General features: G+C 42.3%; 2 protein-coding genes across 2 annotated transcripts; both read right to left on the bottom strand.

Annotated features, from left to right (window-relative positions):
- Nucleotides 1-1,380: 1,380 nt before the first annotated feature.
- On the bottom strand, nucleotides 1,381-17,372 carry LOC146181886 (dnaJ homolog subfamily C member 25 homolog). The gene is made up of 10 exons (XM_084576894.1): nucleotides 17,198-17,372; nucleotides 15,749-15,777; nucleotides 15,570-15,635; nucleotides 13,902-13,955; nucleotides 13,762-13,816; nucleotides 12,622-12,728; nucleotides 10,812-10,883; nucleotides 8,431-8,496; nucleotides 6,280-6,606; nucleotides 1,381-1,538 (listed from the first exon to the last, which is right to left on the bottom strand). Exons 1-10 carry the CDS (start codon nucleotides 17,307-17,309, stop codon nucleotides 1,419-1,421), a joined length of 1,008 nt encoding a protein of 335 aa, XP_084433020.1. The 5' UTR covers nucleotides 17,310-17,372; the 3' UTR covers nucleotides 1,381-1,418.
- Nucleotides 17,373-18,936: 1,564 nt separating this feature from the next.
- Nucleotides 18,937-23,265, bottom strand: LOC146181885 (uncharacterized). The gene is made up of 4 exons (XM_084576893.1): nucleotides 23,218-23,265; nucleotides 22,288-22,384; nucleotides 20,829-21,077; nucleotides 18,937-19,526 (listed from the first exon to the last, which is right to left on the bottom strand). The coding sequence occupies exons 1-4, from the start codon at nucleotides 23,248-23,250 to the stop codon at nucleotides 19,300-19,302; spliced, it is 606 nt and encodes a 201-aa protein (XP_084433019.1). The 5' UTR covers nucleotides 23,251-23,265; the 3' UTR covers nucleotides 18,937-19,299.
- Nucleotides 23,266-23,728: the final 463 nt, after the last annotated feature.

Raw genomic sequence — 23,728 nt, 5'->3', positions numbered from 1 at the left:
TCACTCTATTATGCTGCCTTGAGGTTATAGTGACATAGGTGAATTGAAAGAGTACAAAAAATAGCAATAATCATTCCTTTTGTTGCAGCTGCTACGATGGCACATCTCTCGTCGCAACAGTCAGGCTGAAGATCATAAGACAAAGTGTGATCGCCAAGCTTCACGTTTTCACCTCATACTTCAATGTCGCTGTTCTCGGTGGGGTCATACTGCTTGTAACATTTTCTGTTATTCGAGGTTCCAGTCCATGAAGCTGCTGTTAACATAGATAATGTTGCACAATATAATAAATGACTGCTTTTATGACAGCATAGCACACCACAGGCTTTGCACAGTACACCACGATTCAATCCAAGACCTTTTTCCCTAGCATTTTATCCCAGAAAAGCACAGCACCAGGAAGAGAAAAATTTTGTACGAATCAAAAACCCAGTGACTATTCCCCAGAATTTCTAGGTACCGGGGATTAAACTCTGTACCTCCCGAATGCAGGCTGGATGCTTACCGCAAGGTCACTTTCATTTTGAGACCACCCAGTAACCTTGAAATAAACTGCTTACCAACAAAACCTTTAGATATTGTTTCATATATGTACAAACAAAAACACTGTATATTCCTTAGCAAAAGCAATACACCAATGTTCTGGTATACATATACTAAAACAATGGATCAATTGTAACCTCTGTTTTACATAATGTCTTGAGTCTTTTAAAATGCAATAAATATAAAAGATGTGATAGAAATATACATACTGAGGAATACAATGCAATACCGTCCCAACAGGTCAGTGGTACCAATGAAGGGAGGCAATTCGGGCTCGTTAGTCAATTATGATGCAATACCAAGAAAAAACAGCCAAATAAATCCACACAATGATCCGTCATCCATATGAGGGGACAGACTTGCACTGGCTCACCTTCAGTTGCGCTCTTGGAAATGGAATTGCCATATTTTAATACTTGCATTTCTTGATCTCTATTTCTACTGTCTTTTGGTATTGTGTGAGTCTTTGTCTGCTTTTTATTTTTTTCGTCCTTTGGCTTTGTTCCAGAGATCATGTGATGCATGCACACTGCCTTCCACATAGAAGGCACTGTTATGACAGCCACCGGCTTGAGTAACAAATTGTGACTGCGCTCCTTGTCCCGTTTCTCTTCCCCTCTTTAATCCCCTCATCCCCTTTCTCCCAGTGCAGAGCAGCCAACAGGAAGCTTTTCTGGTTAACTTCCCTCCTCTTCCCTATCTACCTTTGTTTTTTCTGTCAGTATTTATTGCTTTAGGAATAACAAAAAGAAACACTTATGCTTGCCTTTCTTCTTTCGTGTATCATAGTGGTACCAGACAATTATTGCAGTGTTAACTCAGAGCAACATCCGGATGTGCAAAACGTAAAAATAATTTATTGCCCACTTTCGGGCTCAGTCCTCAAATGTGATCTGACCAGGACCATGGTTCTTCATGTACCGCCGGTAACTCTTGTATCGTGCACTCTCCGCAAGCTTGGCTTTCATTTCGTCTTCCTGCCTCTGCTTCCAGACCTGCAATAAAAAGCGGTACAATAACAATGTTATTCTGCGTCACAAATCTTACTAGACTGCAGGTTACTGCAGAGTTGATAGCTCCTTGTCATAAAACTTGAGATCTTATATTGTGATATGATTCCGGCATAAACTTGGACTTGTTGGCAAGTGATGGTGTACAAAAAATTGAAAGAGTACAAAAAATAGCAATAATCATTCCTTTTGTTGCAGCTGCTACGATGGCACATCTCTCGTCGCAACAGTCAGGCTGAAGATCATAAGACAAAGTGTGATCGCCAAGCTTCACGTTTTCACCTCATACTTCAATGTCGCTGTTCTCGGTGGGGTCATACTGCTTGTAACATTTTCTGTTATTCGAGGTTCCAGTCCATGAAGCTGCTGTTAACATAGATAATGTTGCACAATATAATAAATGACTGCTTTTATGACAGCATAGCACACCACAGGCTTTGCACAGTACACCACGATTCAATCTAAGACCTTTTTCCCTAGCATTTTATCCCAGAAAAGCACAGCACCAGGGAGAGAAAAATTTTGTACGAATCAAAAACCCAGTGGTGTGCCGCACCAGGCCACCACTATAATCAAGTTCCACGACCACCTAGCCCAGAGACATTAAGAAGAAAAACAAGAGCCCCACAGAAACGGAAGTAAAGCTACAGTGTGTGGCATACCTAAATAAATGCATTACACAAATGAAGCAACTGGTACAGAAAGGTACAAGCTGGGCACACAACACACCACAGTTACTGTTTCCATTGCAGCATATAACCCAACCACAAGAACAGCAGCCTATTAAAAAATAACCTTACCAGCAATCAGCAGTATTGCCCATTCCATGCTGAATAGTATGCTCAAATCCTGACAAGGTATTACATTGGATCACAAACACTAAATAAGGATATGCACTCTGCCTAAAAAGAGATAGTGTCCTGCTATGAAAGCAACAGTAAACACAACGATGGAAGCATTTCAATGCGTCTGCTGCACATTCTTAATATGTGTTCAAGGGTTGTAATGGCACCAAGTTTCTTTTTGTGCATTTCGGCTTCAGAATTGTGCATCAGGCATTGAACATTATTTACCATGTCAAATTTGCTTATGGCCAGCAAAAAATTTAACATTGAATTTCTTCTTTATAACTGAGCATGAGGTCATTGAAGCACACAAAAACTGCAATATGATTGCTCTTTGCCCATTCACTGAAAGCGTTACAATGTTTCCCAATCACAAACTAAAAATAAAACTAGAGAAAAGAATTCGATTTCAAACTATTCATTGAACACAGGCGAATTCCACGTAGTGATCCATGTCTCCTTATGTCATACACACCATTCCAGAGCCAAAAAAAAAAAAAACGACACCACAGTCTATCTCAAATATACCAACCTCGAAGGTGATTGTGAATAGTTTGATATATAAATAATTTGTTATGTAAAACATGGCAGTGAATAGGGTCACCTGGGACATGGGGTTAAAAGTATGGTGCTCCAACAATAGGGACATGCTCGACGCATAACATGCAGCCAAATGGCGTAGTTGCATCAGGCCACTCACTGCTGGTAGACCTTACTCTGCTTTACAGCGAAACTGCCATGGGCAGTGCTACGTAACTAATGACTGCTTGGCACATGACGCCTAATTGTGTTGATGGTGCACTATAAGCAGAAAACTCTTTCATTCAGTTGAACCTATAGTTGGTTCCACTAACGGTTGGTTGCACAAGGTACAGTTGGCAACACAAGCATGGTGAGTGTCACCAGTAGCTTTCGGTGAGTACTTCACCAGTGTTATTCCAAACATTGGCTTCTCCACATGGCAGCAGTATTATGTGGATTAATTAAATGTTTTGTCTAGATAAGCGTTTTCACAGATATTCTTTGACTGTTTGCTATAAGCAATAATTCAATATATCCAGGATCGACTGTTAAAAAATTCACTGCCACTTTCCACCTCTTCAAAAGAAAGCAGAGGACAATTCCAATCATGTGAACATCAGTTGTATGGCTTTTCCCAGCTGCACTGTCTTTCCAGTAGCAAAGGATGCATTTACAGAAGAGAAAAATTTTATTTAAAAAGCAGAACACTTTTTTTTTTCCTGCCATTTCATTTACTTCTTTCAAACTTTTGTAAAAAACAAGGCTCCGTGATCACGGTTTAAAAATGCATGGCAGTGAAGCTTTGCCTCTGAAATAAGCAGTCAAAAAATGCGCCGACTTCACTGCAGTTAACTTGTGAAAATAGCCAATGATTGCAGTACCTATCTGCCACATTTGAGTCCACAACGGTACGCTACAGGGAAAGCCACAGAGCAAACACAGTTGTAACCATGCCTAAGGATACCTGATATCTCATTTCTCGGCTTCATCGGTAGTGCCACACCTTCGTATTGATTGCGTTGACCGATTGTAAAAACAGTCTTACAGTCGTTTAAATGCGGTATTATTTCGTACTCTTTCACTGTACAGTAATACCCCGATAATTCGAACTCGGTTAATTCGAAATCCCGGATAATTCGAAGGTTTTCTGCGGTCCCGTATTTTCCAATGTAAATTTGGCCGGATAATTCGAACAGGCGGCCTGCGCCAGCCCAGTTAATTCGAAAATTTGGACTGCTATGCGGCAATGCCTGATCCATGTTTCGCCGCAAACCCGGCGAAACGACGGCCCTACGGAGCTGCGAGGCAAAGCCACATAGTAATGGCGATGATTTATAGGCGAAGCGCCCCAGCCGGAGCACTCTCTGCACAAAAATCGGTCCAGAGTGCGCCTCGCGCACCGCCGAAACACGCGCCTGCAGAGGAGAAGACGTGCTTCACTGCAACACGGCGGGCATACCGGTTTTTATCACGTGACCTCGCCCCCACTCCATCCCTTGGTGTGCTTCGCCCACTCTTCCCCCATGCCTCCGACGCTGCAAGTACGCCACCACCACCGCCGCGCCGGTCTCGCCTGCGCCATTTCTTTGTGTTGTGCGCTGTGGTTAGGGGTCGGCTACTGTGCCGTTTTTTTGGGCGGGACTGTGCAGAAGTGCTAGCTTTGTGACCGTAGCAGTGCAGAAATGCCAAAGTACAAGACTTTAATGCTGCAGCAGAAGTTCTGCTTGATCCAGGAAGCAGGCAAGAGCGCTTGTTCGAAGACCGAGTTGGCCAAAAGGCATGGCGTGCCCCTCTCGACGTTGTCCACAATATTGAGCAACAAGTCAAAAATACTAGAGGCTTACGTCAAGACCTATTCTTCGAAGCGGTCACGAGTGCGGGCTCCCACGTATCAAGATGTGGAAGCTGCTCTGCTTCGCTGGCTGCAGAAAGCAAACGCTGCCCACCTTCCCGTCAATGGAACGCTACTGCGGGAGAAGGCCAACGACCTAGCTCTACAACTTGGGCACGAGGAATTTAAGTGCAGCAATGGATGGTTTTGCCGTTTTAAAGAACGCAATAATTTAACCTTTCTCACCGTCGAACACCACTTCGATCTCACAGCCGATGGACCAAGGCGTCATTCACCACACTAGGAAGATTTATCGGTACCACCTGCTCAAGCGCATGCTCCTTTGCTACGACAATGGCAAGGAGTACTCCATCGGCCTCCTCGGAGCCATATGCCTCATGGTGTACGCTTGGAAACAACTGGAGCCCACATTGATCAGGCGGTGTTTTGAACACGCTGGTTTTTCCAGTGAAAGCACTGTTGATGCCGATGCAGACCACCCATGTACTACTACTCTTGACGAAGAAGCAGCAGAGTATTGCGAATGCGCTCTGCGCAGAGGATGAGTCCAATGCAGTCGGCTTCGCCGAGTATATCAACATTGAGAGCGAAGAGCAGACTGGCTACTCTGACTTGGAGAGTGAGATCACTGCTGGTACGAACATGCGCGATGACAGCGACGATAGCGACGACGACACCGACGAGCCTCCCCGAGCACCTGCTCTTGGTGAAGTTATCGGATCGCTGAACGTTATCCGCAGTTTTGTTGAGTGCCGCGGTGGAAGTTCAGAGATGTTTCGTCTATTTGACCAACTCGAGAGCATGACCTTAGGAGCCGCAAACTACCGGACGCGGCAAACCAGCATCTCTGATTACTTTCAGTAGTAATTCAAAATATGCCGAATAAAAGTAACACGTTCCTGCAACGAATTTTTTTGCCTAAGTCTTATTTCTTGGTGTGTTCGGTTAATTCGAAAACCCGCTTAATTCGAAGATTTCTCGCGGTCCCGATGACTTCGAATTAACGAGGTTGTACATCTAGTTTACGTGGAAGGTAGCCGTCTTATCTTTAGAATGTGGTACAAACAAAATGACATAGGCTAACCTCATTTCATGCTCACCGTTCCTTTTAGTGCCCTTCAGTATGACAGCCTCCATACAAAATGTACAATGTCGTCCACATCTAGCTATAACAAGGTCACTGCATTAAAAAAAAACATTTGCGACTGACCCGATCAAGCAGTAATGCTTAGTGGTAGGCCATGCGCAGGACCACCTCTTGGTCCATCTGTACTTGTATCCCTTTGCTTCGACATTCGCCTACGTCCAACACAATATTGCTGTGAAAACAGTGACCATGTTATAGCTAGAACCGGACGGCCCTGTACAGCAAGATCGTGAGGATAGTAGCCAGTCTGAAAACCAGATATTGCATGCAAAATACCCCAAGGCACCTTGCTGAAACTACCACAATGCACACCTCTTTGTGACAAGTTAGCTTAGAGAGCCAGCAGCAACAAGGCAGCACCTTGAATTTTTCGGGAATCCAGAGCTCGTCGCGGAGGAAGCCCTGGCGGTCCTTTTCTTCGAGGGCATCCCACTGGGACTGAGATAGCGCCATCTGACGGCGGATGAGGTACTCCTTCTCAGGCAGCCCCAGCTCCTCGCCCCTCAAGGTGAACTTGATGAGCCAACGGGCCTGCCACCAAAGGTAGGAGCCGATTGTGTACGGAAGCAGCACCAGTTGCACCCAAAGCACATGGCGCACCGTGGGTTTGCTGTAGCCGCCACGGATGTCCACCTGCTCCTCCAGGATGCGCTTGAGTGTATTCTCTTCCTCCTCCTTTATCTCCTCCTGCAAGAGGAAGAAGAGATTAGTCTCCCTCAGTACAAGTGTGAGCATGAAATATGCTGCTATATGTGTCAAAGACAAAGATTGGGCATGGATTCAGCAAGATAGGATAACGATAGCTAGTTTAAGGTGTAGAATGCGGCAACATTAACTAGCTGATGAACGAAGTCAGAGAGGTTCTTCCCTTATCACCTTTCGTGGGAGGAAAAACTGTCAGCTGTATCAATGCTGTACAAACTAAAGATGAACAGAAAGATGTAAATGATACAGTACAAGGAGAACAGCTGGGCTGAAGGAACAGACAGACTTGGCTGCTTAGTTTTTCCATGAGGCTGGAAAGGTCTCATCTCTCATCACTGGCATAGGAGTTATTTAGTTATAGTGTTTATTTAATTGTAGAGCAAATGCCTTAGTCCAGAAGATGCCAATATCAATGAAGACCCGGCAGAGAGCTCCCAACAATACAAGTATCTTCCACGAGATGCCATTATCAATGGAGACACGTCTGAGTGCTACCAACAACACAAGTATCTTCCATCCTGGAGCTTAGCTTTCCCTTCAATACAACACTTCAATAAAACTCATAATCCTTCAACTCTGCCTCGATATCCAATTCTGCTTGCATGACCACGTAGTAAGAAACACAAAATGTTAACAGAACTTCAAATGGCTGATATATGCAGGGTTTAATTCCTCGATGTGACACAGACTATGGAGAGACACAGTAGTGGAGGCTCTGGAGAATCAGACCACCTGCGGATCTTTACCATGCAAACCCAATTACTAAAGCAGAAAAAAAAAAATGTGAAGGACACTTATTTTGTTACCAGTCACCACATCACAAGAATTTTTTATCTAGCTGTAATAGTGGCGAAAATATCTGAGATAAAGAATTATACTTCTCCGAATTCACCCCTCAACTGGGCATACGCTGAAGTGCGAGAAAACGTAAAGAAAGCATGTCGTGACTGTGCACTGTCGCACTTCTACCCACCCACATGAGTTGGGTTCGCCCAATCAGAAGGCTTGTCCACTCCACGGGTTGAAGGCCTGGCAGATATTCTATTCGAAAGGCCCCAGCGTCGAAGTCCCTACTCTAGCATGTGAAACCTTTATTAGCAAAACCTTGATAGCAATACCTGCCACAGGTTCTTCCTGGGCATCATTAGTGAGCTTTGTGCTTTATGCTGAGTACAAGGTGATTAAAAAAACAGTAAAGCATTGGTTGTGGCTTTGTATAATATGTCAAGACGCTTTCAACACAATGCATTTAACATCACTGAGTACTTCGCACCTTCCACATACACAATATATTCAGTCTAGTCATGACAGGTCTCTATAAATGTTCACAGTTGGCCCAAAGAAAAGACTGCTTCAAACGGCTGGCATCAAAAAAGGCGAGTCAAATCCACCTCCGCCAGGGAAGCATCTGACAGCGAATGCGCCCCGCGGCTCTGACCACAATGTTCAAAAATGCATTAGAAAAACATGAGGCTCCGTAATACTCTCTGTTAGCACCATCTTATTAAAGCCCCCATAACCTGCTCTGTTTTAAAGTGTACTTATACCAGAAGCTGACTAACGCATGCACAGCCATTAGAAACCAATCATGTTGCAAAAAAGGTCTTCCGTCAGAAAGGAAGCAGCTGCCAGGTGCATTCTGTCCGCCATCAATTCCTCAATGCCAAACAGCACCGCGTAAACGTACTTCAAACCTTCAGACTGTGCTTGTCAAGCTGTCTGAAGAAAGAAGTCAAACCTCCACATTGTTTGGGGGAAAAAAGAATAAGAATGTATCATTAATGATACCTGCGAAGATGTGCTTACCTTCCTTCTCCTGTCCTTTTTCTTGTTAGGATTGAACAAGCCCTCCTTCTTGGCAATCTCCACGGCCTGCATGTGCAAGAAAGAATTTAAATGGTTACACAGCAAACCGTAAACATCATCTGAGCAAGACACCATGCTGCTGTAGCACATACCCTAAGGCGACGCCAAATTTTGTTATGGGATTTGAATGATAAGTGCTGATTGGGACATGAACGCGTGAATATTCACAGCAGAAGTTATTTGGCCTCACAGACCTAGACAAAGGAATCAATAGCACCAATTTACAGAAACTTAGTGACCACTTACAATTTCAATGCTGTTATGAATAAATATCAGTCACAGTGAACTTCTACTGAACATCTGTTTATCAAGCTCAGCACACGTAACCCGATAAAGACAAACTTCTGAAAAACAAAGGTAAGAAAAGTAAAGAAAGCATAAACGTCAAAACCGATTCTGAAATATTTGGCAGTGCAATTACTTGTAACTAAGAACAGCTTACAGATAGTATTTGATATTAGATTATTAGATTAGACTCTCACTGCACTTTGACTATTCGAAACACTCAAACTTGCTAAACACAAAACTTTTTGTCGATCGAAATCACAGAGAGACAACATGACAAATGGCAGTGTCTTGCACAAGTCGCATAAGTTAACTTGCTCTTTTCTCACGAAATCGACTGCCAGCCCACAAAAAAAGCCCACGATTAGTAATGGTTTGTGGAATTTAACATCCCAACGCGACTCATGCTATGAGAGACACTGTAGTGAAGGACTCCTGAAATTTTGACCACCTGGGGTTCTTTAACATGGACTGACATTGCACAGCACAGGGGCACCTTGCATTTCATGTCCATCAAAAAACGATCACTGTGGCCAGGATTCGAACTCACAACCTCGAGTCGAGTTCCCTAACCACTGCTTCGCCACGGTGGGCACGAGTAGTAATAATGCTAGGCACATATCAAATCAATGTGCTGACAGGCATTCAGTACCACCACGCAGCATGTCACAGTGTCGTACCATGATATGGTCGACAACAGGCTGTGCATCTGACTGGCAGCGATCCTCTTGTTTCAGATCATTATGATAAGCGACATAATGCATATGGAAGTTTCAGGCCCCGTGCGTAGCTGTGGTTGTTTTACGGACACATCTTTGACTGTTTCTGATTTTCTCCAGTTCGAATCCAGAAACAGCGCAATATTAGACTGCAGAGGATAAGAAACAAGTGTGCAACATAACATTTAGGCATGAAGCCAGCCCATGTAACTGCACTAATACAATCGGCTTAAGCACTGAGTCATCTAGCAACATCATATCTAAAGGCATGTCATCTAGCGTTTGAGCCCACTAAGATAGGTGCTTGCACACTGACGAAATGCAAAAAAGCCAATGGTCCACAAGATAAAGTTTACTATGCACTATTATTACACTAATATTACTATACAACAAACCTTCCATTACTTATTGATTGATGGCTTTTACAGGCACGGCAAAATATGGTAATGATAAGTTGAAACAGAATTTATTTGCAGTGTCTTTGATTCTTTTCATCACTACACTTTATGGAGAAGCCTTTTTTTTTTATGGTTTTCAGAGCCCATAGTGGTATCTGAAATTATTTGAACGCATTCAAAACTATTAGATTTGATTTGCAGCTAATTTCTGCTTATGCACGTTCGCTTTGCAACCAGAAAATTTGTATCTGCACGCCTCTTTCTTAGAGGCAGACATCTTCCACTTACATGCCTCTCTCTCCCCCTGTGAAACATCTCCGTTATCCCTCAATTGCAAGTGACAACTACCCCCATCCACCTGCACCAAGCTACTTATGACAAATGTTCATTCACAGCAGCACGTCATAACGAACCATCCCCATCCACCTGTACCAAGCTATTTATGACAAATGTTCATTCACAGCAGCACGTCATAACGAACCGTTCAGTAATTCTACATAAACTGCATTTTTTCTTCCAAAATGTGATGCTCCATGCAGAAGCCCCGCAACAACTATGATTTTCCAACAAGAAATGCTCAACTTTTTCTGTAGAATCTTCCTAGCTAGCCAACACAGGTTTCAAGTAGATGCACTAAAATCCCTGTTGCAGCGGCCACTATTCGATGAATGCAAAACCCAAGGCACCCATGCGGTGTGCCATGTCCATGCCCACTTAAAAAGTGAAAGTGGTCGAAATTACTGCAGCCCTACCCTACGACATATCCCTCATAGCCCAAGTCACTTCAGAATATTATTAAACCCCACGTCATACCAACCATACCTACCCTAATGTTTCTGCAAAGCCTCTAAGTGGTACAAAGGCCACTAAGTGCTTGCATGAAATTATGGAAGAGAAAATATCAAAAATAAAAACTCACTCTGAGCCTGTACTTAGGCACTGTGATAAGGTGATCGATGGCAGCTCGATACCTGTGCCAGGCTCCATAATACTGCAATAATAAAAAGATAGGTTTACATATGTACTTTCATACATTAGAAGGTCATGCATACCCACAAATGCCTCTGCCATCATTGCCACATTTCTGCAGAGTGTTTTTGCAAAGTGGGAAACAGGATTAAACAAGGCTTCTAATCTGGATTGCAAGTACTATACAATCAAATGAATATCAATCTCATGAAGTCCAAACTTAAGAACCTCTCGAAACATGCTGAAGACAGTACTTATCCTCGGATAGACATAAGAGCCAGATGTTTCCTCAATGTACTAATAAAATTCTTGATATACCAAGATAATCAGCAATGAGTACCTACATTAACCTTAAGGACATAACCCATCGCACATTAAACATGTGCAGCTGGGAAAGTAGGCAGAACCATGTTGCAAGCTCGGGCCCTCAATACGGCACAAGCAGGCCCGAGAAAGACCCAGATGCTTGTGCGTAAACTGCTCATAAAAGTGCATTTTCTAGAAATATCACAACAATTAGAACAGCATACTACCTTCCACTGAAGTAGAAATTTCATGAAAACCAAGAAAACCTATTCATACAGGCCTTTACTAGAACTTTATTTTTTAAAGGTAAAGCCTTCAACATAGATTGAATTCTGAATACAGCAGCCTTTGATATATGCTCTGACTAACAATGCCATAAAAAAAAAAGCACTGGGTTACTTATGACGAGATTTATAGCTTCACGGTCACTTCTTTTGGCAACAAAAAATATGTTTTTGCTCGCATGCGTCAAAAAATAACACCAGGAGTCTCCTAACCAACTCGAGTTTTGCACAAGAGTGGCAGTGAAAAAATAGTTTGCTTACATAAAGTCTGCAAGTTCAGAACCATAGCTATTATCTAGTTAAAGGACCAAAACATCCCGATAAAACTAGTATTAAAGATTAAACCTAATCTTGAATTACTTGAACCAAAGTGAAATATATATATTTTTTAATTAAAGCATATTCACTAGCACAAAAAGAGGATGCACCAACAGACTGTAGCCTTCTTGTACTAGTTCACGAATTGCAGGAAGTGAATACCTAACCAGTTCTTCTACGAGACCAAACTGCAGTATGAGCAGCTCACGTGAGAGAAAAATAGTACGCTAAATGTTATAGAAATCTATTATTTAAATTTACTGTATAGATTTTTTGTACTTACAACATCCTACTGTTAGTATTTGCAGGTGTCTTCACTTTAGAAGAAGTTTAGGAAATAAATAAATTGGGGAAGATCCACAAGAATTTCCAATGTATCCAAGAAGTCCAGACAGCTACTAGTAATTGAAGCAATGCTCAAGACTTATTTGGATTCTTCACAACGGAAAAAGGCATTATTGTAGATTAACACAGGGTAAGAGGCACCCAATTACCTGGTAGTACACCTAATATACAATCACGTGAAAGATTTAGTATTATAGCTCATGCTGGTACTACACAACAATTCGCTATCCAGTTCTATAACGTATCTACATCTAGGCTTTGGATTCCCTATAAAACATTATTTTAAGGTTTACAACCATTCTGTTTGTCTAGTTATTTCTAGTTTAGACAAGTGTCTACTTTCAAGTGTCACCTTTTCGATTTTGGTTCGATTTTGACTGAATATCAAGAATGAATTTGTGAAAGATACAAAAAAAAAGTTAGCGCCCACTGTTTGAGCTCTCAACAAACCACAGCTTCTGTGAGCCAAACATCAAGCGGCTTGCTGTGTCAACAAAAGCCACGCACCTGAACGGCTGAGATGACTGTGATTGTGACCGCAAGGACGATGCGAATGTCAACCTTGGGTGCCATCCGCTTCCGGTAGTACCGGTAATAATGCCTGTATATCGCCTCTGCAATTAAAAGCAACCAGCCAGTTACTACAAGGCACTCTCAAAAACTGCTAAAATGGCGTGCAACTAAGTGATGTGCACCCAAAGCAAATGACGAGTCAAAACCACAGCAAAGCACCATAGCAGTACTATCACAGTGTAGTACTGCAAAGGGCCAGACTATGATAGACTGAACTGCACCATTAGCGGTAAACACACAGCAAAGTACCTCGTGACCCTTCCTCCGCACCAGCTGTATATGTACATAAATATAGTAGGCACCCAGTAATCATCATCATTTGATATTCTTGTCAATGCAACACAAAACTTGAAGAATGCTTTCCTTCTTTTGTTTTCTTTTACTTCCAGCTTACATGATATGAAAATTTATCTGCCACTATGTACCAAAAGAATGTAGCACGTAGCATCTGTTGCACAAGTTCTAAGAGAAGCAAGCCGATGGCCAGAACAAAGTGGAATCCATACTTTGGCAAAACAGCCTTGGTTAGCCATTTGTAGAGAATCTACAACAATTTGGGATTTCTCCTCAACGTTCAGAAATGTTAAACTGGTTAGTGGCAGCGATCACTGCATCAATGCTCAGTGCCACAGCAATTCCAGAATTCCAGTCATGGGCTCTCTGGAAAGAACTTTGCGACAGATAGTAAACTTTCAATCACTGTAAACCTGCAACGTGCCAGTTCTGTCCCTCCTTTGCAGTAACTGAATAAGAAGTTATTAAACAGTGCAGTAAGTACACTTTTTATGAAGCGCTAGCTAAGCATACAGCTTTCGAGTGCTTCCCAATTTGCACTACCCTATGAAATAACCTGCAACTGTTCATACACTAAACTCCACAACACTTGAACATCACAATACATCAACAATGATTTAAATTAAATTGAAAACAACAGAGACCAATAAATAGACTTATGGCCCGTGCATCTTTACATTATGAGAGAATTAAATACAAAATTATGACAAACGTGCAACATTCTATAATCACATATAAAATGGGATAAATCCCATCTTAAGAAAAGATGCTGTGTAGTACCTGGGTTATCCAGCATGTCATCGTAATCTTTTCGAGATTCGTCATCTTTGAGAATCTAGTGGGAAAAAAATGAAGTCGTTCTCATCCAGCCACAAGTCTCGCACAACAACTTTAAGAGAAAGCGGCAATGAGTTGCTCACCTCGTAAGCTGTTGCTATAAGGGTGAAACGTTCTGCTGCCTTGGCCTTTGCCTCCTAGATAGTTAAGAAAAAGGGAAAAAGTATTGGCTAAGTTCAAGCAGTGAAAAATGCAACTTTTCAAAAAGCTTGCTTGCCTGTTCCCACCCAAACAGCTTTCACAACACTACTCTACAAAATGCAGCACATAGGCAGAAATGCACACTCTACAGGATCAGCACCAACAAAATTGAAAAAGAAAAATGGCAAAACCTCTATGACGCATTGAATTATCTGGCTGAATGAAATGCCCTTTTTCTCACCTTATGAGCTCGAAAGCACAAGCCTGAACCTCATTATATCCAATGTTAGCAAGCTAAAGCTTGGGCTAGAATTGCTGGTGCTCATAAGGTCCAGAGTTTTCCCTACGCAGCTTAAACTGCATCAAGAACAGAAATGAGTAGACAGAGCAAGGATTGCTACTCTCAATGAAGCCATCAATCATCTTCATCCTGCTGCCAACTCCATCCCACCTGGTTTCTTCCTCTATTGTTCACTGATCTGAATGTCACCTGCGGTTTCAGCCACGTAGAATGTGGGAAATGTACCCTTTCTTCTAAAGTACTACAAGGCATCGGACATAAAAATTTCTCTCCACATATCCTCTTAGCCAGAATTTTGGTTGGCGCCTTTTCTGTGTTCCCTGTATCATGGTATTTTGCGACTGGCTACATGTTTCATTAAATGCTTGAAGCCTTTTTTTTTTGCTTTTCTAGCTAAAAAAAGAACATAACAGCATTCACGTCAAGGTATTTACTACAAGAAAACAGTGCGACGGTTTTCTCAAACAATTGAACAATCTGCCAGGGAAGCTATCTTTAGCAGCTGCCTAGGCACGAAAGTCGCAACTTTTCATACAGACCCTGCACAGCTACCCTGCACTCATTGCATTCAGTGAAAGCATCGTTATTTAAGTGTTGTAGAATGCAACAAGCAAAGACGATGTGGACAATTTTCTAACTTATCACTGCTTCACCTGGAACTTACCCAACAACACAATGAATAGAGGAAAATGTTTATTTATTTATTGTTTTCTTACCTCAACAAGGCTTGCCTGCATAAAGCTTGAGCAATAATGGATACCATGCAATACTCTTGTTCAAAGACTGTTCCTAATTACCAAACTTCTAGTTACCCCATTCTGCTGCTAGCTACTAGTTACCACAATTACCAACTTTACCATGCTACATTGCATTTTCATAAGTGCTATACAACATAACCATAATATGCTATGGTTATGTTTACATGGTTATGGTTGCATGGTGTGGAAAAGCATAAGCTTTCTTGGCACATGAATTCTCACAAAAAGTTTCGAATCTGAATAGTCCACATGGTCAAAAGACTGCCTGTACAAGATCAAGGATAGCAAGCTGGGTTAGTTGGTTTGGCATTGCTGAAGGTGCTGAACAGCGCGAAAAAATAAGTACAGTGGAAGATTTGTGTGTTGTCTTTCTGTGTTCCTTTTTTCTTTTTTTGTGCATCTCACCCCTTAGAGCAATACAAGAGCACTACATAAAAATTAATAATAAGCCCACCTTAACATATTTCAACACAAACACTGCGTGAGTAACAGGTTCAATCTGATGAAACATGTGATGAATATAGTTCAATAAAACAAAGCCCTTCTCTTACCTGTGTTTTGTGCATGTCAGGATGGTACTTCCGCGCCAACTGTCGGTAAGTTCGAGCCATTTCGGCCTGCAAGGGCAAGGCAGAAAATTCAGTGTGTGAACTTTGCCAAATGTGTTATACACTTACACACACAAACTGTACAACGCCAAATGTGCATTCAAGCTAAGGTGTTCACTCACCTTTGATGTGTCTCTTGTGATGCCCAATACTGAAAAGAGGGAGAAAGAACATTAAATACCACATAATCCTGCAGATACAAACTGAAGGTGAACTTCCGAGTACCTATTGTTATCGGCATCACAGTAAGACTAGCAAAATCAAATAAACGGATATAAAGCAATGTCTACAGTTGACCTGAATTAGTTACGGAATAAGCAATTGCATGGCTACTGGATAAATATTCTGCATGTGCAGTGAGATCTGAATAAAAAGAAAAGCCCAACACATGTCTGGTTGTTTAAAAAAATTGAACATTTCATATTAATATTTAATTAGTATGCTACGTGCATCAGCCAAACATTATTAACTTGAGGGCCCAAAGAGTATAGAATCCACAACTTCCATTTCCAACCACTTATCCACAGGTATTAGGTCTTAGATGCACATGGCAAATATGAGACATAGTTCTAAGCCCTGGCAACATGCATACATGCAATTCACTATGGAAGTGAATAAAGAAAACGTGGTTATACAAATAGATGAGCAAGAAACCAAAGTTTGAAAACTAGAAAGAAAAGAAAAATCTTGAAGGCCGAAATGCTGTGTGCCATTATCTCAACAAAAGTGCACGCATTTTATTCACTGGGTCATTGAAGGCACGTATTTCGTATTCACAACTCATTTCCATTTCACTAAATATTATCTGTGCTATGAAAAAGACCATTCATACACTATTCCTCCTTCACTGCTAATTATAAATCGTCGGTCAGGCCACCTAGGAGACTACGATCACAAACGTAATGACGATAGCAAGACCTTTAAAAAAAAAAAATAAATAGTGGCTGCAATCATTCCAAACACCAGGAACCTCGACAGTGTTACGGTCAACGTGCTATCACTGTCTCGATTGTCATATATCAGCTCAAGAGATAGTGAGCACACCATGCAGTTGTTTGCATTCTCAAGGGAGGTCAGTAGAAAGCAAGCTCTCATGAGACAGTCAGGCAAATGATGACGCGCGCTAAGATGATGCTATGACGAGATACCCAGAAATATTCATTTCTAACGCATCATCCCGGATGCTGATCCTCTGTCATTTTTTTTTTTTTGGCAAACTGATGCAACTCACACGCGGCTGTGTGTGGGGTACGCACAAAGCAGTGACAAAATGCATTCACGCATTCAGCTTTAGCTAGCACCAGCATGAAACATGCTGCTTTGTCGCATATGTTATGTAACAAAACGAAACCTCACAAAAGGTGCTGGCCTGCTTGTTTTAAGAACCATCCCTGACAGGTCGGCGGTTTAGGACTACATTCATTTTTCTTTTGCCGCGGTGCCAGCGCGGCGTGACGTGCCCAGCAAATTTTACACGACCGCGGTCAGTCACGCTTTTGGAGAAGACCCAGCGAGTCGGTTACCCGAAAAAGACAGTTGAATACTCGACGTGCACTAAAGCGTTCTCTCACCATCGTAACAGTTTTCTCTGCCGCAGTACAGGCCATCGATGAAGGCGTGGGACGCGCTGACGCAGAACACGGTGAAGAGCAAGAGCTGTAAAACTTGCCGGTGTCTGATCATCCCGTCACCTCACTGATCCGTCACCATCACCTACGCGCACAGTGGCAGAAGAGCGAGACGAATCGGATTGGATTGGATTCGCTTCGCTGTGAACCGCATGCGGACATGTGTAGTTGCCAGATTAAACAAATAAGAGCAACTAAAAGCAACGTAGGTACAAGAAAGTTTTGATAACAAATGTAAATCCCAAAGCCGTTATGATAAAAATGTGAGCTTACTCACAGAAATTTAGTTCACTTCAAATAACAGCAGCTTACTTTGGTTTTTAGCACAGCTGCTACCACAGCAATGAGACGATGAGACTTTGCAGCCACGTACCTCAAACTGCATTAAACAGAGCGTTTATTTACTTATTATTTATTTCGGCGAATGTAGAATTATCATCCAGTACTGTCGATATACTGGCGATTTAATTAGAATGCAGTATCAAAACACTCCTTCACGTGAAAGACCACACGACATATATCAACAGCGTGTGTAGCTCGAAAACTAAAAATCATGGGTTCGAACCCTGTCTAAAACCTAGAGCTCTAAGCAAAACTTAGGTAAGGCTCCTGAAATGCTACTTGGGATAAAACTCTAATGCAAGCAATTCATAGAGGTGGTTTTAGTGAGTATTCTTGTCAGATTTGAAAGCTTTATATTGAGCCAATAATTCGCAAATAATCTTTTCAAAGTGGTCCTAGCGAGCGCTCGCAGCCGATTTGGGCGACACTTCGCTGCACGCAGGCCTTCCCACTGACGTCAGTGGGGCATATGCTTGGCGTGCCTGCTCATTGGATGCTCCCAAGTTCGGCAAGCGGGACGGGACGTGGTGGGGCGACGTCGCGACTTGTTTTGTTTTCTTTCTTGCGCACCGGCGTGGGTTGACTTCAGGGAACAGAAGAGGAGCATCATTTTCGATCGCCCATATGTTTGGCGCTAATGAAGCTAGCTTAAAAATTCTTGTATTGCAGAGAGGAATAATGGGATACCTAATGCTAGTGTGTGTTTTATAATTCTAGTAAATAGCTTTTCATGCGCCCTTTAAGGATCAAGGTAGAACGAGAGAAAGAAGAAATGGCTATGCAGTAAAAAAAGCACTGAACAAGGGTTCATGGGGAGCCTCAGTCTGCAAGCCGAGCCAATGTTTGGACACGTCCCCTTGTCAAAACATTGGCGATCAGCTTGCGAACTGAGGCTCCCTTCAATCCTTGCTCAGTGCTCGTTTATAAAGTTAAATCATTTGAGACATGCAGCAACGTTTAATCTGCATTTCATGTCATCGTTTAAACTTTCATTCCAGGCATGACACCGCCCTGAACGTGAGCGTTGAGGGATGTCTGAAATTCCTGAGAGAGGACATGCGGCTGTGACGTGCACATGCCTATAAGTAAGAATTGTTCGTGCCATAGCCAACTAGGCCACCGTCGACGCCGGCTTTCTTGTGATGCGGGACCCTTGCGCTATTGCATGAAATTCAATCTGAAAGTTAATTGTTCTGGTCAGCGATGCTTTCAGGAGACTGAGGTGTCCGGCTAGTTGGCATTGCCTATCTCAAGAATAGTGCTGGGAATGAGACAAAACACGAAGAACGAAGAATCAATTGTGTCTGTGTTTCTTCTCCGTTTTCGTGTTTCGTCTCGTTCCCAGCGCTGTTCTCTAGAGATGCTTTCAGTATTGTTAGCATGGTTCTTGTGGTAGAAATTAACAATATATCGCTGTTTTCAGCAAACCCAGCTTTAAAGCTAACAAGCTTAGACTTAAAAAAACAAACACTCACATGTACAGAAGAAACACAAAATGCATGTTTCAGAATTTGTATTTCTCATGATCATGGCCAAATGAACGTCACATCAATAGAAACCATTAATACGGGACACACGCAAACCAGGTGTAATGCCTCGAGTGTGCACTGCTCTCTCCAACTGTGATTCTTGCATACACCATGGATGGTGAAGTGCTCATCTCAATCATTACTTTCTTCCCTCGTTGACATCTGCAATGCACCTCAAGTAAACACATAGCCAGAAGGCTGTCTGAACAACTTGGGTGCCATGCTTGTCGTAGTGCCTCTTAACCATCGCAGGTCTAGGAGGTGAAAGCGAGGTGTCCATCGCGTTCTCCGCTTGTGCGTCGGCATGTAGCCTGGCGTTGTTGAAGTTTGTTTTGTGCTCGCCAGCGGCTTGGCTCTTCTCTTCATGATCATGGCTTTGATGTGGGTATACAAACTGACAGCTGCAGAAAAGGAGGAGAATGAAAGGACTCACATTTAACATCGCCAACCATTACCCGTGTAAGCAACATAGGCAACATGAGCTGCCTATGTAGTGTGGTATACAACAATGCATGCCTTGATATGCGGCTTCAGATCAATTGGTAGGAATGCAAACTGGAAGAACAAAGATAAAGGCCAGCAAGACTAATAATTATTATGCAACAAACAACTATGCACTCTGCATCAGACAAACAAGGAAAGCCAACTGAATTAGGTAACTAAGCACGTAACATACTCTCTGTATGTTACGTGCTTATTATGCTCAAGGAAGAGCATCAGCTCTGTAAGTCTTACTGCCTATTGCATAATACAAATATCATGCATTCAATGCTCCAATAATTAAGGTCTCCACTGAACCAATGCGTGCTAGAAAAAAGGCAAAGGGATGCTCTATAGATGTGATGCAAAGAGTAAAGTCATCACATACACAGTTTGCTATTTTTTGACATAAAAGTTTTGTGAGGTTGCTTTTGATTTAAAAGCTGAAACTAAATATGTGCCTCTAAAAAAAAAACACAATTGGAAGCACGCCACAGCATTTTCTCGATTCCTTGGCTTGTATGTTTTCCATGCAAAAATTTCCTTTTTTTAAACAGTACAACGCAAGCAGCAAGCATACACAAGTAATGTATTACACACCCTAGAAGTATGAGAGTGAACTGCAAATGGTGACACACTAAGGACACCTTCATCCCGCTCTTGCTCTCAGTAAAAATCAATTCTGTACTCCATTTGTCTGTGTCGATTACATATTGTCCGGCAGCAATCGAGATGCATTTATGGTTAAGAAAATATCCCTTAATTTTTCCACCACTTGATTCACACTTCTGACATCAAGAACAAAAAGTACTCCTTGATCATCGTTAAGAAGTGAATATGGCAATGTAGCCTAGCCTTGATGATCTGTGTGCCAAAAAAAAAAAAAAAAAAAAACTGTTTTGATACATCACACTTTGCTTCTAAAACTCAGTATAGTTGAAAATGCCTGCATTTCATTTGTTGACCTTTCCCAGTTCACAAAAGCCCAGTTTTTTTTTTCTTATGAAAGTAATGCCTTTGTCATTAGACAGCAGTCCTCGGGTTTGTTTAAATGTAGAATTAAGAGGGGGAGGAGCAGAGATGATCTGCCTCTTCAGAACACCTTCCCATAAGCAATATCAATCGTCTTTGGGAGCAACATGCTACTCTTCTGCACACACAGTGTTTTCAACTAAACACGGTGTTTTTGACTGGCTGTGGGACCACATCAAATCCAGTTATACCTTGCTCCCTGCTCTGCGGAGAGTCGGGCGATGCATTGTCTGCCGAGAGAATGTCTTGCTGTGCAAAGTGAAGCCGCAGGTAGGCGACACCAATGCCCGTCACGGCCAGGTTTATGATGCAGGCCACGGTGAGGACGACAGCCATCAACTTATAGTTGCGCTCTTTGACACGCAGCTCCTGGAAGAAGTCAGGCTCGCTCATTTCGGCATCGGCGAAGGGCGGCCTTTGACGTGCACACCGGCAGAACCCTGTGAAGCAATGCTTGCAGAGTTTGTATTGTAAAAAAAAAAAGAAAACTATAGTAAAACCTCATTAAGTCGTACCTTGCAGGGCCATTTCATAACTACACACATGGAAGCAGTACACCTCAACAAAAAAAGCTTAACTAGTATAACCACGGATCAATAAAAAATGATACTAAGGTATTTCATAAAACAAGGCATAAGCGAAAGCTTGCATTCATGTGACCACTAGCTCAAATCCTTTATTTTTGACTGCCACTGAGAAGGCTTCAGTCTGGGGTGCTGAAACAGTGTGAAATCTACCAATTATTGTTCCAAGTTCCTCAGACAGCTGTCAGTGGAAAGCTGTCATGTTCATGACAAAATATTTCATGTTCACTGTTCCACACATAGCGTGTATTGACCTTTTTCATGCTCACCGCTGAGGCTGGGCTTTGCCTTAACATTAGGCATGGTGGAAAGTGATATCACTTGATTAAGCATAACAAGCTGGAAGCGATCATCCACTAGAACGCCATAATCGCCATAGTGCTATGGGGCCGAAGCACAGATACGCAGTGACTCCATAATGGATGTGTCAGGAGCACTGATGAAGCTCCTTGCAACACGTGATGTAGTTCATGGATGCTTTAGGGGGCTATCCCTTCAGCCTCGTACGTATTGGTAGGCACGGGCTAACCAAGAAGTTCATGATAAATCAATACACACTGAACGGGAGCACCAAATATATGACATTTAATGTAAGTTGTATGTTTAGAGAACTTCATGTAACTACGTCCTAAGTAGAATTAATGCGTAATAGGTTAATCAGGTTTTCTTGTAGTATAAAAAAACAGCTAAGAGCTTGCACTATTATTCAGAAGTAACTCGATCCTGTATTTTTAATTTAGTTTTGTTTCAAAATGGGATATTGCGCATATCCACCACTGACCCAGAAATATGTAGAAAAGAAGAAATTAAATATAATGTCACCTAAGATGCAACTAGTATAATTATGTATTAAAGCCTACTGTTGTACTGCAACAGTCAGAGTCATGGCACCATCACCTGTGGTATCATTATGACTGCGCATTTAACTGCAGTGAACAAAGTGCATTAGAAAAAAGAGAAAGCATCCACCTATGAAATTTCTCTTTTGCACAGTCAAGGTAACACCAAGCATCAAAATTAAGCCAAGTAATGCCCACAACCATGAAGCCACCAAATCCGAACTCACTTTTAACATGCACGCCCGGATTATCAGCAGTAACTGCCAATGCCGAAGCGGTCCCAGCGGCCCTCTGCGATGAGCCTAGCACCAGGCAACACTCATCCTATGTGAACAAATTACACAATTAGTTATGGGAACACAATACATTAAAAGCACTGTACACACACAAGCACCACATTTTTATTCCCATCCCACCCCATTTTCCATCCCTCGACATTTGCACTCTTCTCAGCCTCGATAATTTGTTAGCTATGAAATAACCACTCAAATTTCTAGTTAACACATGCAGAATACAACTTACACTGTGTTTCAATGTAGCATTCACCATCTCCGAGGCAATCCTGCTCATGCTATGATACAGTGGCTTCACAGATCTACTGGAAGCCCTGGGGACCTCCACTGGTCTTTGCATCACACACTCTAACATATGCTTTATTTCTCGATGATAACTTTTGGACTGCAGCCATACACACAGCCTAGCTGCACTTTTGAGAACGTTTTGAGATGCTTTTGTACGAATACTTTTTTTGTGTCTTGTGGTGTGCCACCAAATAGTTGCAGCTGGCAGTCGTCCTTTGCAGTTTGTTCATTCAGGCAGGCACAAATGAAGGGTTATTTTTACTTACTGGCGTAGCAAATGCTCACACCAGAAAAGTGTGAAACATCAGAAAGAAGGTACCTCGAGGTGGATGTGGTAAAAATAAGTATGGTACACTATCCTCACATGTGGACTGCCAATATGCCCGACGAGGTGAACACAAAGAGCATTGGCCATAAAAACTGGCTGTGCTGCGCTGTTGTGACGTCAACTGGCAAAAGTACACAGTAGTATAAAAAATGAAACATGGAGCCGCAGACTTTGTAGCATGTCTTCAACCCAGTGCATCAACCAGAGGCGAGTGAAAATATTCCCAAAGCAGAAATGGGCGTGCTCACCACAGGTGCAGCGCTTGGGTCCTCAACTTCCATGTTCACTGCCGGTGAAGCAGGAGCGCGGCCGCGCAGCTTTCGGGCACTACATCATCATGGCTTGGGACGCACAGTGCCGTGAAGCAGACACCATGGCTCAAGAGGCAAAATTGCGTGACTTCATCTTCTTTTCCGCAACACGTGGCAGTGGAGGAAGAAACACCTTTTATTTGCAATATCAACTGTTTAGGTTGCTTGTGGCTGTGGTGATATAAATATATGAAGTTGTATATCCATGAAAATATACTGTGCTGCAAGTTTAGTAGTGTAATATTTACAGCAAGGAGAAAGAAGAAGAGTGTGAAAGATGAAGATGATGAAGATAACAAAGAATGTTGTATACAGGTTAGAAAGATTTCTAATAATGACCTGAACAGCTTCTCATTTCATGAAGGAACCTGAAAAATAAAAGAACATAGCTGTTGGCTATACCGTGGTAAGAACAATGCTGGAGCGGCATCTTGCAGAAAGGAAGACA

The sequence above is a fragment of the Amblyomma maculatum genome, chromosome 8, assembly GCF_055883805.1.
Source record: "Amblyomma maculatum isolate TAMU_Amacu chromosome 8, ASM5588380v1, whole genome shotgun sequence".
NCBI classification, from domain to species: domain Eukaryota; kingdom Metazoa; phylum Arthropoda; class Arachnida; order Ixodida; family Ixodidae; genus Amblyomma; species Amblyomma maculatum.
The sequence above is the reverse complement of the archived record's forward strand: the minus strand, read 5'-3'. Positions and strand labels throughout refer to the sequence as shown.